This window comes from Saccostrea echinata, unplaced genomic scaffold, assembly GCF_033153115.1.
Source record: "Saccostrea echinata isolate AGI-Se365-2 ecotype Australia unplaced genomic scaffold, CSIRO_AGI_Sech_v1 ptg000005l, whole genome shotgun sequence".
NCBI classification, from domain to species: Eukaryota; Metazoa; Mollusca; class Bivalvia; order Ostreida; family Ostreidae; genus Saccostrea; species Saccostrea echinata.
In genome coordinates, this window is record NW_026889754.1 from 5,329,792 (window position 1) to 5,348,550 (window position 18,759).

Sequence of the window (18,759 nt, forward strand, 5' to 3'; positions counted from 1 at the left end):
GAAGTGAAAATTTTGCATATGGTTTGGGAATGTTCCTATTCAGCCAGTATATTACACTTATATCTATGGACTGATAAAGATAATTTAAATATGCAGAACATTATGAATATGTGTTTAAATGAAAATTTGTTTGTTAAGAGTCATGCTAATTTGATTGCAGCACTTTATGAATGGCTGTGGTCCTACACCAACATATCCTGACCCCATTCCTCTGACTACCAGTAGCAGCACACCCAAGCCATCCAGACCCCCTCCAAAGAACAGAGGAATCTTTAACAAACAGTCAAGGTAAAAACTTATCATTATATATTATTCCCATGCAAATTTTATAAAAAGAAATTTAAATTTAAATTTGAAAAATTATAACTCTATTTATTGAACAAACTTTTAACTTTTATAAAACTTGTAGTTTAATATCTTCATGGTCTAAATAAAGTTAGCCCTATAATTCTATGTTGATATATGTGAAACATTTTGCTGGGAGATCAATTTTGCAGTGATCTTTGTTCTATAATTTCAGTAAATTAGAAAATCATGAAAACCATGAAGAACAATATGATGAATCTACTCAGCATATGACTGGTTTGTCAACATGCACTCAAACTGAGGAAAAATGTAAGTGCATGGATGCCAATTATGAATTGCAGACAATATTCAACATAAATGCAGACAACAGTTTATTCAATTAAATCATGAAAGTAACGAAAGTATATTTCACTTAAATTTGAACCAAGTTCTTTCATAAAATCAACATCAGGATGTATTCTTTCAACATGTAATTCTTTTCGAGTGAATACAATAAAATCACAAAAAGTAACTCCAGTGACCAATAGTTGTCCTTGAATTTGAAAATAGAAAGCATGAGACTTTCTCAAAGAAAGTTTTCCATCAGATTCAAGTAAACAAAAATTTGGGAGGGAGAGAGATTCTTCAATGGTCAAATCTCTGGCAGTGTATGGGCACTTTATTTCAATAATTCCACTTACACCTCCGTCACAGACTATTCCATCTGGTGTTGCCCCTAGAAATGGAAATTCCGGATTAATGCACAGTCCGCAGTCATGTACATGTAATCCCTGCCTTTTAACATACATTTCCCTGGACTTCTTTTCATTTGCAATTCCATATGAGGTGGAAGTAGACTTAAATGGTTTTGGATCTAAAATAGTTCTGACATACTTCAAAGAAATAGATTTTCTGTGTAATATTTCATAAAATTTTGATGCTGTAAGGCGTTTTTTTCTCTCTAACTGCCATCTCTGTGAATTATACTGTTCTTGTGTTTCTTCCTGAATTTTATAAGCTTCGTTGAAGTCTATTGCTAGCGATTCTGATAGATGTTTATATTCATCTGGTAGTAAAACTGGACAGATATAGGGTAATTTTAGATCTCCACATTTTGTATCCACTGTCTTTTGCACATGTGGCTCATAGAAGGATGCCTGTAAAAAAAATTACATGAAGTATCAGTAAAAAAAAAACAACTATATTTATTTGCAATTTATTCCAGGGGTTGAACCTATGGACGTTTTACTACTGGCCGCAGAAAACAAGAAATTTTTGGAGGAAAATAAAAGCTTAAATGATAAACTTCAGGCTGTATATGGAGCATATGATCAACTTCATCAGAAGACCTACACAGAGAAGAGAAATGTAAAATTGCAAGCTGAACTTTCACAGGAATTCAATGTGGATGTCATCATTCATGATGCCAAACAATTCAAATATTACACAGGTTTAACACCTGATCAGTTCCTTGGTGTATATGTTTTTTTGGTACCGAACGATCAAGTTATCCCAATACAGTTTCCAACTAACAGAACAAAAGAAGTCATGACATTGAATTTGAAAAATCATTTATTTTTAACAATTATGAAATTGAGACACGATTTTCATTATTCTGACTTGGCTTTCAGTTTTAAAATTAGTAAACAGACAACAAGTGTTATGCTTTTAAATTTGAATAGGCATTAATCTGCAATTTCATAACAGAGCATTTCCTTGTCAAAGTACATTATCCCAGTATATAATGTACATGCATTATTGATGTTATTTGATGAAATATAATTACATGTATATATCACATATGATAAAGTATTAAAAGATTGACTAAATTATTAACGTTTTTGTTATATATGAGAGAGAGAGAGAGAGAAGTAATCTATTAAATTATATTACAATACGTACATGTGTGCTTAAACCACTTCCTATTCCAACTTCACCCAAATGCGTCACTTTTTTCTTCATGGGATTTGACACCAAGTAGCTGATTGGCAATCCTTTTAAGGCCTTTAAATGGTCAACATCTTCCCCATTCACATAAAACTTCCTAAAAATAGTCACTTTTAATCAAATAACTATAAAATTTAAATACATGTACACATTATAAGTTTTAAATTATTGCTAACATTTAATAATAAGGTTTTAATGCGATTTTTGTTTACCTGCATTCTGTCAACACATTTTCTACGGGTTTCTGTTTTCTATCAGGATGGGCTTTAATAATGCAAATTTGGGGGGCAGCTGAACTTTCAATCTTGCTTCCTCTTGGCACAGACCATTTGTTGGGGCAAACTAGTACACGTTAGGTTATCAGGGACTGCTTTAAAACCCTCAAGAATCCAATGCTGAAGAGCCATCAGCAAGCCAATAATGTGAGAGCATGACCCACTGGCTCTGGAAAAAAAACGATTGCCAGGTTTGATTTTACAATTTTCATAGCAAAGATATCGGAACGTTTTATGCATCAAATTTGAAAAAAAAAAAAAAAAAAAAAACATACCCAGCTGTGCATGTACAATGCGCCAATTGCAAGGAACCTGGCGATACGTCTAGATTTAAAGAATGTGGAGAGCTGTTTTTCCGTTGGGAGCGGTGACATTTTGCGGAAATTCGGACTTCATTATCCTTGTCGCTTTTATACATTTTCACTCTCTCGAAATAATTCTCGCTGTAATATTTAAAACCTTGCTGTTTTGCTTTCAATGAAATTTCTCCCTCTATATAATTTTCGGATATGTCCGTAGGCAAGTCGGATAAAACTGCAAAAACGTATTGATCTTTACTCTTTGTCGCCATGTTTATAAAGAGATGTTTGTCTAACCTCAGCATCCGTGACGTAGTTTGTGAAAAGGGGCGGGGCTTACAGAAAGCGCGGCGATTCGCGAATTATAATGAATCTAGTCAATGCAGGAAGTTTACATATTGTTTTTCATCTCGTAAAAAAATTCAGCCCCAGTCTCGTGTTAAAACGCCCGAATCGGAAGGGAAGATTCAGGAATTATTTTGCGTCAGCCATGATTTGACGTGAACCTAAAGTGAAATACTGTTACGACACCTGCACTGTCTGTCGTCAGACAATTATACAGATGTCACAATTCTAACGGCCCTATTTCTGGACTGTATACCTGTACAGTTTTCACGAAACAGAACAGTCCTCTTATCCCTTATATAGGACGTGTGTCGCCTTAATCGATTCGACGTGTTAAACGGGGTAGACCTTGAAGACAAAATACTTCCTTTCGTATAATCGCTGCCGATACAAGTCTTAGCTATAAAATCGTTTTTTGATGATGTCATTTTCCCAGTTTGTACAGTACAGGTGTCACCCGGAATATTGAATTCGAAATGGAGTGAAAAACTTTTCATTGTCAAAGTAAAACTGCAACAATTGTCTCTTTCGCTGATAAATTCATCCCTGATAAAACCGAATAATTATCGTACGATCTCTCAAAGGGATTTGTATAGGAAAATGACAAGTCGCCCTCCACTTATTCGTGCTCGTTTTTATTTAAAGTTGTTCCAAGCCTTATTGGATTAGACATTCCCCCTCGTGGAAGGGATAAAAAATAGTTTGAAAAATTTTAAAAGAATCATAAACAAATGACACATCATTTAGATTTACCACTTATAGGCAATCAAAACCTCGACAAAATGTTATCATTAATATGTTCTGTATGGGCCTTTACCAATTACTGTAATTGTGTTTGTGCCAATAAAATATTTATATTTATATTTATATTCTATATTAAGGTGGCAGGGGATAGTTTCTTCTAATGCCAAACATCTGCCGAGAGGGTACAGATATACATGCGGTCAATAAAAATATATAAATGGGGAAGTTTGGCTTGTTTTTGCAAGATTTGGGCCTCATTCGCACCCATACAGCCCAACCCCAGTCCCGAGCGAGGAGGGTAAGTATGCTGTAAATCAATGCATGCCCTAATGAAAATTCACCAATTGATCTGAGGCCATTCACCTTCCCTCCGAGATACACACCTTTTTCTAAGCCCTACTGCTTTCCAGCTGAATTTCCTCTGCAACTGACCACGTCTCTTAGTTTGGCATTTACAACTCTGTATATGCTAAGCATCGTAGTGACACCTCCATGTTGCACATCATTTTTTTTTCAGCAAGCACTCTGCAACACTGCAAATTTATCTCACAATAACTCTGATCATTTTTCTACATAATATATCGCATCAAGCAGGGGATATGTCGGTTTTTAAAGAAATTTGACCGGGTCTTTAGTACGAAACTATCCCCTGCCACCTTTAACTTTCTAAGTTTGCTTAGCAATTAAAATAACTTTCATTTTTCTGAAAATTCATGCAATTCTGAGCAAAAATATACTAAATAAGTCTTGTTTCAATGAAAAATAAAAAAGTTATACGCGGGTATGTTAAGGCTACACCCAGAGATATCCTACTTGCCTTTTACAATATGACCTCATAGTAAGCTGTATGACGTGGACTTAAAAATTAATGATTTCTTAATATCTATATTTAAAGTTTAATTTCAGATCCAAGAATTGAATGGATTCATTCAAAACATAATATAAACCAAATCTTGTCGTTTTTGGGTGGTACGAATAGCTAATTATTTAGCACGGGGGTTAAATACCAAACCCATGACGTCATTACTATTGATCAAATATTTGCCGGGTGAAGTTAAAGGTGACGAGAATTCATGTAAACAAATATATGAAATGGGAGTTTTAAGGCATATACCGTGAATTTTATGTGTGATTCATAAGGAATTAAAGATTAAGAATCAGGTACGCTGATATATTCTTATCATGTTTTCTTACGAACACAGGCAGTGCTTGTATCGAAAGTTTGTATTGAATAGTACTTGGAAAGTGCTGCTAGAATCGTGTGGTTAACATGAAATAATAACAATTCCTTGATCGTTTGTATAAAATGCGAAACTTTGGAATATTTTTTTCTATGTCGGGAGAGTAGGATTCTAGCAGCACTTTTCATGACCCAGTGATGTTTTTACATAATCATTTTCACTCAAAGAAATGAATTATCTCCAGGTTAGTGTTGAACTTTTCACTTTATCATTAAGGCAATTTTTCTGTTTATAGACGTCACGTGATGACGTAGTGGTGGAGTGCTTCTTTTAGCCTAAGATTCAATGACGTCTATGCAATTGATAATAATAGTAAATGTTTTATCTTTGGCTTTTCCGATTTATCAATGTTACATTTTATGAAAAAAAGGTCTAAATTCGCCGAAATTTGATCTGGGTACTGCCTTAACACACCTGCGTAGTCAAATAGGTGACCCCGCCAATTGTCGGCCAAGTACCTTAACCTCATATTCTTTGTTTTACTGAAAAAATAACCAATTCCTACAACCCAGAGAGAACTATTTCTTATTAAATCAGGGTAAATTCATGAAATCCATGAATATTTATCCTTCATAAACAATTATTAATCCACAGCAGTAGAGGCAAATATGTTTAGGCTAACATAAATTGTAAACAAAAATCTCTTCTAAAAATATAAATATCAATATCTAAGCTACTTACAATCCATTCCATTTGTTTCAAGAGGGTTCATATTGTCTTCCAACAAGTGGGATCATCTGTTGGACCACTACCCCCCTCTTCTGCCATCTTCGCATACAGTACCGACTAGACACAACCTAACACCAGAGCGGACCCCGGGTTCGCTTTATGGGTCCGCTGCGGGTTCGCTTTCAGAAATTTTGGGTTCGCTCTGGGTTCGCCTTGGGTGCGCTTCGGGTTCGCTTGGGGTCAGCTCTAGGTCCGCTAAAGCGAACCCGGCGTTCGCTTTCTGGGTTCGCTTTACGCACTCATGCGTGAAGCGGACCCCGCTTTAATCTTGCCGCCAGTAAGCCCCGCCCCTTGTATATTCCAAATACAGTATTGAAATCGATCATTGTTGTTTCTGAGGCGATCGATACATGTGCATGTACAATGGCTGCAGCGTTATTGTTGACAACATATAGGAACGATCACGTTACACGAACGATTCCGCAAGATTACTTCAATCACACGATTCTTCATGTTACACGACCATTCACGACTGTTAAAGCAAACGCACGATTTTTATACGCAAAGTAGTTAAAAATATTTAGGAGTGGATATTTTTAAGACGAAATTAGGCTTAATTTATTTAATAGATATTTTAAATTAAAAATATTTACTGCTGAAATTCATCGACTAAGGAAAACTAAAAGAAAAATAAAATATTTAGAAATGGATATATTTTTGAAACTACATATAAATAAGACTTAATAGTCATTTTAGATTACAAATAATTATTTATGTAATTCTCAGACTTAGGAAATTTTTTTTTTTTTTTTTTTGACATGTAAACATGTAATTTATGATCGAATACTGCATTTTCTATCACATGATATAGGTTTTTTGATTCAGTTGGATTTTATGATATGCAGTAAGGGGGTAGATTTTAAAAAATGGCCTAAAAATGAATTAAACTATAATCATCTTTCCATTTATGAATTTCAGAAATCAGCAATCTTTTTTAGAAAAATTCATTCATTTGCAGAAATTATACATAAAAAAATAATAACAAGTATCAGGGATGAAAAGTAACCCCGACAATCATGTCGTGTACATTTGCCGACTAAATATATGTAAGTATCGGGAATTTTTTTCTTTTTCTTTCTTTATTTCTTTTTTTTTTTTGGCCGAGGCTATCCGCACGACGGTCGTGGTAATTACCGGTGTTATCCGCACGACGGTCGTGCCGATTACTGTTGTTATCCGCACGACGGTCGTGCCGATTACGGAGGCTATTCGCACGACAAACTTTGAAACAATTTTATATTTTTTTTTGTTTATAACTTTATATTATTTATATTTGCATATAATTATTTTATATAAATAAATTTTTACTCGGTGTTTTGCTATTGTGTGTAGAAACTCAAAGCGAATTTAACATATTAGACGGGTATAAAAAGACTTTTTTATTTGGTTCTCAAATGTTAAGGGAATTTGAAATATGTGCAGTGTAGTGGTTATTTGAAGTGTCACAGCATGGCTTGTACACTACGAATTTTCCTGATTTTCCAGATGAGTTGAGGCAGTGAAATTCTTTAAATTAAATTTTTGTTATAAAGGAGTACATTATGGCAAAATAATTGGTAGTCTGCGTCCTATGATATACATGCGCGGATCTGGAGGAATCCCCCCCCCCCCTTGGAATTTGCAGTTATAAAATGTATATACTAAACCAAGTAAAAGTGACCATGGACCCCCTAGTTGGTCTGAAAAGACATAGGTATGAAGTTTTAGATGCCAATGACTAACACCCCCCCCCCTCCCCCCGAAATAGGTTCTTCACGTTTGGGAAAGGAGTTTACGTTTTTTTTTTATTTTTGAGTGTCAAGAAATATCTGGGTTTGAATGTTTTTTTGACTGGGGTGGACCCCCCCCCCCCCGGTAAAAATTCCTAGATCCTCCGCGACCGCGCCTTATACATGTACACGTGAATTATTATATCGGAATCAAGATCACGGTCTCAGTATTGCAATAAAGTAGACTAGATGTGAATCTATCCCATGCTTTTTTTAAATATTTATATTTACTACTCTGAAATTAAAATCAGTGTCTTTTCTTTTATGGACATGGATTATATCGATCGTATCATATTAATTTTAAAGAATTTCTGAATGAATTTAAATGTTCCTGTATATTTGAAAAACTCAAAACAAGTTTGATCAACGTACTTAAATAAGAAAACGTTTAGATGAAACTATATATGTTCACTATCAAAGTATATAATAATGCATAAATTGACTAAAAAAAAAATACTCTATGAATATATTAGAAATTAATTGATGTACTTTTTAACATAAAATTTATTTTAAAATAAAATAAATAGGGGAAATACGACAGAATATTTTATTCATTTTATAATAGCTATGTGAAGTAATGTAAACGTTATTTTTTCCACGGGGTCACAATTCCACTGAATCACAAACTCTGTTCGATTCGCGGATATAAAATTAGGGTCTATCTGAATTTTTGATTGCCTTAAAGTTTGCATGTCTTAAAGAAGTACGCTGTGATAATTTTCACATATAGCGTTATCAATTAATCCCAAGATAAAAAAAAAAATACGTCTACAGTATACCTGAAGGAGAGAGAGAGAGAGAGAGAGAGATTATTAAGACCATCCAGAAAAATGGAATATTATGGAAAGAGAATATAAACACCATATAAACGAAAGAAAATTATTGAAAATAAATATCTATATTTTTTTATTATTATCTTTTCAATCAAAATAACGTCTGAAGTACGTTACATGTACTCAAGAGATGATATAAAGGACGAATAAAAATTAATTCTTATAATAATTATACTGTGTCACGACGATTCGTTATAATTAGTTCTACATGTGTGTATTAGGTGCATCTCTTTTACTATTAAATTTTTGGTGAAAAGTGAATATAATGTACTATAGAGTTATCTCTCTTGTGTCGTGCGGATAAGAACTGTAATTAGCACGACCGTCGTGCGAATAACGAAAATAGTCGGCACGACCGTCGTGCCGATAGACACGTTGTTGTTTTTTTCTAAAAATATACATTTTTGATGTATTGATATAAAAATACCATGACTACAATTAGCAGTTAACATAATTAACATCAGAGAAAAATCGTTAAACATCTTAAATACGCTTTATCAGTAAAAGTTACGATATTTTAAGAGAATACAATACTGTACGACTTACTATTTTGCTTAGTTACTCAGATACCATTAGTTCGTTCAATTATATAAATCGCGCTTCATTTTTTCTTTTTATTTAAGTTAAAAAAAAACAAGCTAAATCAAGATTTACATTATTTTTTGTAAAAGATTAATCAAATTAATACCATAATGTAGAAGTTTACGATTGGACATACATGAAAATGTACATTTATACTGTACATTCAATTTTTTTTAATTTTCAATTAAGAAGATCAATTATTTTGATGTTGATCTGGATTTATACGAAAATGTACATTAGAATTATAAAAATAAAATATTTGAATAAAAGCACAAACATAAACATAATCTTGTACAGTATCTTGAGATGAGGAAATGCTATAATTTGTCAAAAACCATTTTTTTTTTTCGTTTTTAGTAACAATTGTAATAACCATTGCTTTCTTTTTTTTCTTTTATACTGTAACCGGAAGTAGAACTCATTAATGAATAACTTAACAAAGTTAATAGCCAACTTGGCTTAAAGCAGTAAACTGCCTCCAGTTATGATTGTCAACCCAGGTAAGGGGATATCTAAACTATGATCAACGCTAAATGAAAACACAGTTGTAAGTTTTATAAATTTAATAAAGTGAGAATTAACCTTTGTAAATGATAACAAATAATAAATAATGATCAAAATTTAACAAACAGAAAAGTCTTTGAAATTTGCACAGGATTAATAGGGCTTTATCAAAAATGTAATTTAATCTGGTAGGTGATTCACAATAATCTCAATGAATAATCTCAATAAATAAATAAGTAATTGAAAAATGTAATAGAAAATGGGAGGAATGTGGAAAAACTATGAAAAAATAATTTATGTCCCTACTGGGCTTCCATACTTATGAAAGTTGTCAAAAATCCTATAAAATGAATGAATTAGAAAAGTGTAAAAGGAATGAGCTACATCACCCAATATGACTACTATCAACACTCTAGAGTTGAACTGAAAATATCAATGCTAATTCTAGGTTCTAAAAATAACTGACCCAGAAAATAAACAACACCCAAAATAAATAATAATTAGTGGTTCTAGAAAATAAACCTGTTATCTACATATCCCTAGACCAGGCAGGACTTGGAAAGGGAAACTTAATTTACTTTAAATAACCTACATCCTAACCTATCATATAATTTTATTCTATAAAACCTACATCTAACCTATCATATAGGGCTCGCTCAGCACGTGCTAAATGAAACCTATAATGCCGTGTACCTTGAGGTTGGCATAAAATCAGAGATAATGAGCCATGAGGCTTATCCCTAACCAAGTGAAGTAAACTGCTCGAACACGGGTTTAAATACCCTAGCTAGGTCCAAAATAAAAACCAATGACTATCAAAGATCCTAAAGCTAAGTTAACCAATCAGAACACAGCTATCAAAAGTACTACGGAAAGACTGCCAACATGGATGACACTTCCTGTTTAAAAAGTAAAACATGTGGAATGTCAACTCATGTCCTAACTTATAAGCGACAAATAATAAAGGGGTTTTACGTAAGTAACAACTGAAAACAAATGATAAATAGAATAATCTGACTGAAATATCAGCAAATACTTGTAAAATATTATTTACGAAACGATGGCTATGAAATAAAAATCTAAACCACTACAATACATTAGGGTATGTTCTGTCTGATAAATTTACGCAATGTATATTAATGGATTTTGAAAATGAAAAAAAAATAAATAAATGTGTAAAAATAATATGCTACCTGGATATTTAAAATATATTAATTAATTTTTTTTTTATAATGTTAAAAATTTTGCTTGTACAATGTTTTATTTACATCGAATGACAAACTGGCATGCTGATTGGTCGACCCGCTGATTGGTTAACACGTTTTATCGCTAATCCTGATTGACAGTTCTGTTACGCAACACCGAACGCGCGTTCGCTCTCTGGGTTCGATACTGAATTTGGGGTTCGCTTTGGCGTTCGCTCTGGGTCCGCTGCGGGTTCGCTCGGGGTCAGCTATAGCGAACCCGGGGTGCGCTTTGGGTTCGCTTTCTGTTAGGTTGTGTCTGGTCGGTACTGTACCTCTCTTTCTCCTTTATCCATCTGTCTCCCACTCCATTTTTCATATCGATGGATTAAAGCCAGGACGATCTGCAAATATGTGTATTTTTCAAGTGAAATGGAACATAATCATGATAAAGTAAAATGATTTTCTTACTTCAAAAATGAAGAAAGGAGTTAATAAATATATGTATGAATGTATGCAGGCAAACATGTTATAAAAAAGAAAATGAAGTTATAATAAAATTAATTTTTTTTTAATAAAAAAGGGAATTTTCACTTCACTACATCAATACCTGATTGGTTGTTGGATTAAAAATTTACATTATTCTATAATTTTCAGTCTGAAATATAATTCATTGGAAAAATTAAAAAAAAAAGTTCAATCTTACCCTCGGAGTATTCCTTACAAAATAATGAATAAGCAGTTGGCCTTACTGCTGGGAGAATCTTCCTTAAGAAGGATTTACCTCGTCTACTTTTAGACTTGTGGTAATTTCTCAACCAATTCTGCAATAAAGTCGATATTTTTTTGTATATATTTGAAAAAATAAAACACCAAAATCATACATATAATATTAATTATAATACCATGTACTTCTGTTATTGTAATATACATAGACTATTTACCTAGAGTTTTTGATCAATCAGAGGCAAATACATACATGTACCAAGATTATTTATTTAAAACAAATTTAAAGCCTAAATGGATAAGGGAACTACCTTTACTTGAAGTTCTGTTTAATTTCGCTGTCAATTCCTGACAAGCACCTAACCAAGCCTTTCCTTTCCTCGTACCCTTTCCATAGGGCATAGGCCTCCTCCAGCACCCTCACTTGTTCTGGTGTAAATTCTGTTCTCTTGTGCTAAAACTTTGAATGTTCGAACAAAACAAAATTTTTCACTGTATTCAGTTTTACAACAGAATTCGAGATAAAAATTGATCTTTCTGGGACATTTTATAAGTTGTATTTATCAAAGTGTAGTTAGTGTACACGTAAAGAATTATTAATAATCGATTAAAAAACACCCTTACATTGATACTTTGAAAGACCTTTCATCAATGTTACTGTAGGTAGCCACATGTACATTTAATACTTTAAAGTAGTCAATTAATGAATACATATGTACATAAATCAATAAATGCATTACTTTACATGCTGCAGAACATGGAAATTTTTTCTCGGGGGTATTTGGTATTTGGTTGAAAAATTTGAATTTTTGACTGGAGCTTGGGATTTAAGTATTCATGTCCAGTAGGAATTCCTTGAATTTTCCTAAACCCCCCACCCACTTAAAAAACGCACATCTATTAAGTGCCCCCACCCCCTAACTACGTCCGAGAACTTTTTTGCTTGGTAATGCCAGTCTAAACTGAAAATGTATGCCCCCAAACTCCCAAACTGAATTATTTTGTACGAGTATTGATATATTGATTAAAACACTTCTACAGAACTCCCCTTTTCACCTATTTATCGACATGTTTCTTAAACAAAATGATGTTTTACTTTTACCTTTTATATTTTAAGCCTTCAAATCAATAACGGATTGACAGAACTAGACCTTACTTAGTTCAATTACTCTCTTCTTTTGTCTTTGTAAAGCGCACGTGCGATATAAAATGGCGAAAGTGACTGCGAGGCTGCACCAACACCCGTCATCAATTTATCACGTAATCAAATTTTACACCAGTCTGTCAGATATTTTATAATTTACTAAGCTATCATATAAGTATGAAATAAATGAAAGTGAACACATGTGATGGTCAACAGCAGGAGCGATTAATAATAAACATGAGAAGGAGGGGGGGGGGGGTCTGCAGGCAGCACTGTATCATTAAATAAAAAAAAACACTACAAACAAATAATTTCAAATAAATTACTTATAGATATTCACTTAAATTATCGTATTATTGTAACTTGATTTGTTCTTCTCATTAAATAAAATTAATTTAAAAAAAAAAACACTACGGTACTTTAGTAGGCCTAGTGCAGAACGTGCTCAGAAAATCGTTTTTAAAATTCTCATATCCAGATATCTGGCCTTATCCTATTAATATATATATATATTTATTATTTATGCGTTTTGTTACATCCTGAATACATCATAATATGAATAATACCTCTAGGAATTAGCTTATTTGTTAAGACCGAGACTTTCCGGATTGCGTCTAGTGTTACTGTTATGAACACTTACCCCATTAGTATGGTATAATGATAATATCACAGACAGCACTGAGAGCTGGAACCCCGTTTAATTTTTTTTTTCGGTTCAGGGCTGTAACCCTGTTCGTATCCGCATTTTGAGGTATCCAAGGGGTACAAGCACAGCGTATATGTCAATAATCCTATATGAAATGGAACTATCTGTATGGTAATTTAATTGGGTTCCATAACTATAAGAATCTTGTTAAAACACAGTAGAGATTAGCTGGCATGGAGAAACGAAGTCACATGGAGATATTCACACAAAAACAAATTCTCATTTTAAGAAGTTATTCAAAAAATCGCAGAAATTGGCTTCAACTATATAAAGGAATTAAAACCGCTGTATAATAAAATTTACCAGCCAAGGTTCAGCTTTTGTACTCGGAGAAATCTTAACGAGAAAACTAAAAGAAGATCGGGTTCAGAAACTCACACACAAAAGTAGGCAGTTGATTGTAATTGTAATTAATGGTAAATGAAGAATTAAAACCTCTTGTGATGCCCAGAAAAGGAAATACATCCAGATACAGCACGAAATAACACCCCAATGAATGAAAAGGAAAGGTAAGTACGTTTTCTTAATGTCATCATATAAATATTATGTTCACTTTGTCGTCGGAACCGGTGGTGGGGGCGGGGCTTAACACCCCCCCCCCCATTTTTTATAAAAAGATAAACATTAATATAGGCATTGAAATTAGGGCTTAATGTGTTTTTATATTCCACTTACAGGCAAGAAAGAAAGAACAGATTTTATAGAAACCAATGAACTGTTATCTATTTCTCATCATCTCTCATTAAAGATCAGTACTTCAAAATAAGATTAAAGTTGGTCAACGAAAGGAAAACAATAAGAATAAAGGTCAGTGAAAAGTTGAAACAAATGGAAGTCTATCAGAATCCTCTGGAGTAGAGGAGATGTGCTTCTAGGTGACGTCCAATGTGTTCTTTCTACATGTAAATATATTGATAAAATATTTTGTGGTTTGGTATGCTGGGAAGGATTCTGTGGTAGTAATTGTTGTGGCAACATGTGTTGTATTGGCTTTTGTACCAGTGAGATTTTAGGAAACATTGAATGATGTGTATACATCTGTTGAGGTTAAATGTATTGAGTTGGATGTGAAAGGGAAATCTGTTGTGTTGACATCTGGTGTTCAAACGATGGCACCGATATTTGTTCAGTCCAAGGAGGTGGCTGTGTGTAGTCGAAGTCTTGTGTCCATGTGGCAAGTGCCATTGTTTTGTCTGTCTATATGCATCTGTAAATATCGTTCATGGCCGTAGAAACCGGGGGTGGGAGGGGGGCGGGCGTGCCCCCCCCCCAATAATTTTGCCGATGTATAGATTGCTATAGAAAACCTAGCTACTATATGCTTGTGCCCCCTCAATAAAAACGTCTGATGACCCTTTTTTTCTTTTTTGCTTGTCAAGGAATTTTTGGTTGATTGTGCCCCAAACTGATAATGTATGGCTGTGCCCCCCCCCCCCCCCCAAACTGAAATTGCTTCCTACGGGCCTGTCGTTCCTAAGGGAAAAAATATTAAATTACAAATCTGTAAGACAGAATCTTAATAAACATAGCTTTGTCAGTTGATTAAAAATACGGAACTTCACCCGAGACTCTGTCTATGGAACTAGGGGTCGCAACTCTTATGTTACTATATACATATGCTCTCAACAGCGATCTTTCGCATGTGTTTCTGAGGGATGACTGGAAAAATATCAGGACCCAGTTTTTCAAAAGGTGGTTAAATTTTACACAGTGGTTAGGATAACAATGGGTTAAATCTTAATCAATTAATAAGCTAACACAGTGGTTAAATTCTGTTGATCAAAAACAATTTAACGCAATGGTTAACTAACACTGAGATAACTGAATTAATCACTTGGTCACCTATAATGCATTTCTACTTCTTATGTAAACATGAAGAGCACTGACGACTTCTGCTTCTTCTTTACCAAGCCTTGGCGCCCTAGACGCCAAAATTAAAGTATTATGGGGACGACTACCATACACAATGTTGTAAAGCAAACCCAATATTGGAGAGTAAGCACTTTATTATATGGTCACTAACCAGAAAAAAGAAAAGCGGTATGGAAAAACATCACAGAAAAAAAATCGATGCTGTGGGCACTGCTCAAAGGACTGTAACAGAAGTAAAAGATAAATGGAGGATTATTTACAGGGACGCTACACAGTTTTTGCTGAACAACGTAGGGAATCGCAAAAGAAATTCTAGTCAACTCGGCACCTTGTATACTCGGCACCTGGTATATTCGGCACCTAGTTATCTTGACACCTAGGTAATTCGGCATTTGTTTTGTGAGTTAGTTTTACACTTATTTATAATTATTTTTGGTTATTTTTTATCAATTTATTCACTGTATCCGATTGCAAGAGGTGAGGTGGAGATTGCTTATGTTCGTATTTTCAGAAAATACAAGATGTGTTTGTGAAACACTGATGCCCCCGTATGGCAGCTTATGTCGAAGGTTAAAGTTTCTCAAATGCAAGTCAAAATCCAGGCCAAAAGATAAAAAATGTTGATACCCAAAGAAAGATCTTGTCTCGAGGAAAACACCTGTGAAATTTGAAAGACCTAGATACAACTGTTCAAAAGTTATGGTGAAGGTTAAAGTTTTTTAAATAAACGTCAAGGTCAAGGTCAAAGTGGTTGGTATCCAAAGGAAGATCATGTCAAAAGGATTACATATGTGAAGTATGAAAGCCCTAGCACCAACCATTCAAAAGTTATGGCCAAGGTTAAAGTTTTTCAAAAGTAGGTCAAACTCCTAGGTCAAGGTCAAAGGGTCAAAGTGGTTGGTATCCAAAGGAAGGTCTTGTCACAACGATTACATATGTGAAGTGTGAAAGCTCTAGCATCAACCATTCAAAAGTTATGGCCAAGGTTAAAGTTTTTCAAAAGTAGGTCAAACTCCTAGATCAAGGTCAAAAGGTCAAAGTCGTTGGTATTCAAAGGAAGGTCTTGTCACAAGGATTACATATGTGAAGTATGAAAGCCCTAGCTCCAACCATTCAAAAGTAGGTCAAAGATCAAGGTCAAAAGGTCAAAGTTGTTGGTATCCAAAAGAAGGCCTTGTCACAAAGAATACACATGTGAAGTTTGAAACCCCAAACTCTAACTGTTCAGAAGTTATGGCCAAGGTTAAAGTCTCATAAAATTTTGCAAAAGTGGGTCAAACTCCAAGGACAAGGTCAAAAGGTCAAATATGATGGTACCCAAAGAAAGGTCTTGTCACAAGGAATACACATGTGAAATATGAAAGTCATAGCTCCAACCAATCAAAAGTTGTGGGCAAGGTTAAAGTTGACAACAGACAGACAGACAAACAGACAAACAAACAGACAAACAGACAGACAGGACAAAAACAATATACCCCCGGGATCTTTCGATCCAGGGGCATAATAAAAATGTCACATATATATGAAATAGGCTATATCAACGAAACACTCATAAAAGTAAACAAGCACGGAAGAAGAAAATATGATAATAAGGAAATATTTTCAAATATTTATCTTCATAGCTGTTTTCTATAATTTTTTATTTGCGTAGCCAATGTTTTCTGTGAGCATTATTTAATAAATATGACATAATAGTATGGCGTTAAAACGGCACTTGTTCTTGGTTCTGGTTATCAAACATTTTTTTTTATCTCTCATTAGACATTGTTAGACTCACTTTTTACAGGTGAATGTTGTCTGGTGAAATTGACCTGAAGCTTATACGTAAATATTACTAGTATCTTGTACTATTTAACTTTAATGATCACGTTTGTAGCGCTGATGTGGAAAAAGACATGCATGTATTTGTATCTATCAGTGTAAATCTTTACTGGCCATAGATATAACAATGTTTACTCAACATTAAGTCAGTGGAAATCATCCATATACCATGTCTTCGCCTTATCCAATAGTTGAAGCTGTCTTTCTGTATAAAATATCAGATGTCGCTTGTCGTCCACTATTAAGTCTTTGCGCAAAAATCCGTGGGCATGGCGCTCAAAAAAAAAATCCAGGTCCAGCTGCAATAATCGCAAATAATGTTAGTACTACAATATGGGTGTGATTGGATGACGTTTTGTTTCACAATTCTTTAGATTTAATTGTAAACACGCCTCTTCTTGAAGGTCAGAAGGATCCTGTGGTCTTGCAGTGTTTTCATATTTTTCTGATCTTCATCGTTTTCAAACTTAAGACCATCATGTATTGTCAATATGCATCTGTACCAATACACGTTAACAATGTTTTTACAAGCAGTTTATTGTGTTTTTCTTTCAGTACCGTGGCAATTTCATTATTTTCCCCGTATCGATTTAAAATGGCGCCATTTGTGGCCATATTACCTCGTATGTCCAATTTCGCAGGTAAAGGACTATTCGTTGGTACATAAAATTTCTCCGGGATGACTGCAACTTCCGTTGCTTGGGATTCCCTGTTCCCTTCACTCATTCCGAACAGAAGAGAAGCATTCATCGCAGCTGGTGCACATGTGTACTTCTGACACCATGTAACGTTTATTGAACAATCAACAACATATATTGTACATTGAATGAACCCAATCATTATATTAGATCTTAATTAACCCAATTTCCTCACACGCAATTTTTACTTCAGAGTGCCGAGCGCTTGATGGAGGATTGATTGATTGATTGATTGTATGTTGTTTTACGTCCCATTTGAGAATTTTTCACTCATATAGAAACGTCACCATATACCGGTGAAGGGCTTCAAATTTTGACCTTTACTCGGCACTCAGGGCCATTGAGCAGTTAGGGATCTTTATCGTGCCAACGCCTGCCGTGACACGGGGCCTCGGTTTTTAATGTCTCATCCGAAGAACCCGCAACTTTCACTTCAAAGTGCCGAGCGCATGGCGAAGGAACAGTTGCTACCCATTTTTTATCGACTTAGGTCAGTCGCGGCCGAGATTCGAACTCACGACCTCCCGATCACGAAGCGAGCGCTCTACCGACTGATGGAGGAAGAAAAGGCGTATATTACTTTCCAGTTAAAGTTTATTAAGTATAAAACACGGATATTGATATATTGATCTTTTTTTTAGCTCACCTGAGCCGAAGGCTCAAGTCAGCTTTTCTGATCATTTTTGTCCGGCGTCCGTCTGTCTGTAAACCTTTTACATTTTCGACTTTTTCTCAAGAACCACTGGGCAAATTTCAACCAAACTTGCCACAAAGTATCCTTGGGTGAAGGGGATTCTAGTTTGTTCAAATGAAGGGCCATGCCCTCATTCAAGGGGAGATGATAAAGAATTAGTGAAGAATTATTAGCATCTTTTAAAAATCTTCTCAAGAACCACAGGGCCAGAAAAGATGAAACTCATGTGGAAGCATCCTGAGGTGGTGTAGATTCAAGTTAGTCAAATCATGACCCCCGGGGTAGGGCGGGCCACAATGGAGGATCAAAGTTTTACATAAAAATATATAGGAAAAAACTTCAAAAATCTTTTTCTCAAGAA

General features: G+C 34.5%; 1 protein-coding gene across 1 annotated transcript; it reads right to left on the reverse strand.

Moving 5' to 3' along the window:
- Positions 1 to 677: 677 nt before the first annotated feature.
- Positions 678 to 3,078, reverse strand: LOC133179553 (uncharacterized). The gene is made up of 4 exons (XM_061314283.1): positions 3,066 to 3,078; positions 2,445 to 2,574; positions 2,188 to 2,329; positions 678 to 1,442 (listed from the first exon to the last, which is right to left on the reverse strand). Exons 1-4 carry the CDS (start codon positions 3,076 to 3,078, stop codon positions 678 to 680), a joined length of 1,050 nt encoding a protein of 349 aa, XP_061170267.1.
- Between the last annotated feature and the right edge of the window lie 15,681 nt (positions 3,079 to 18,759).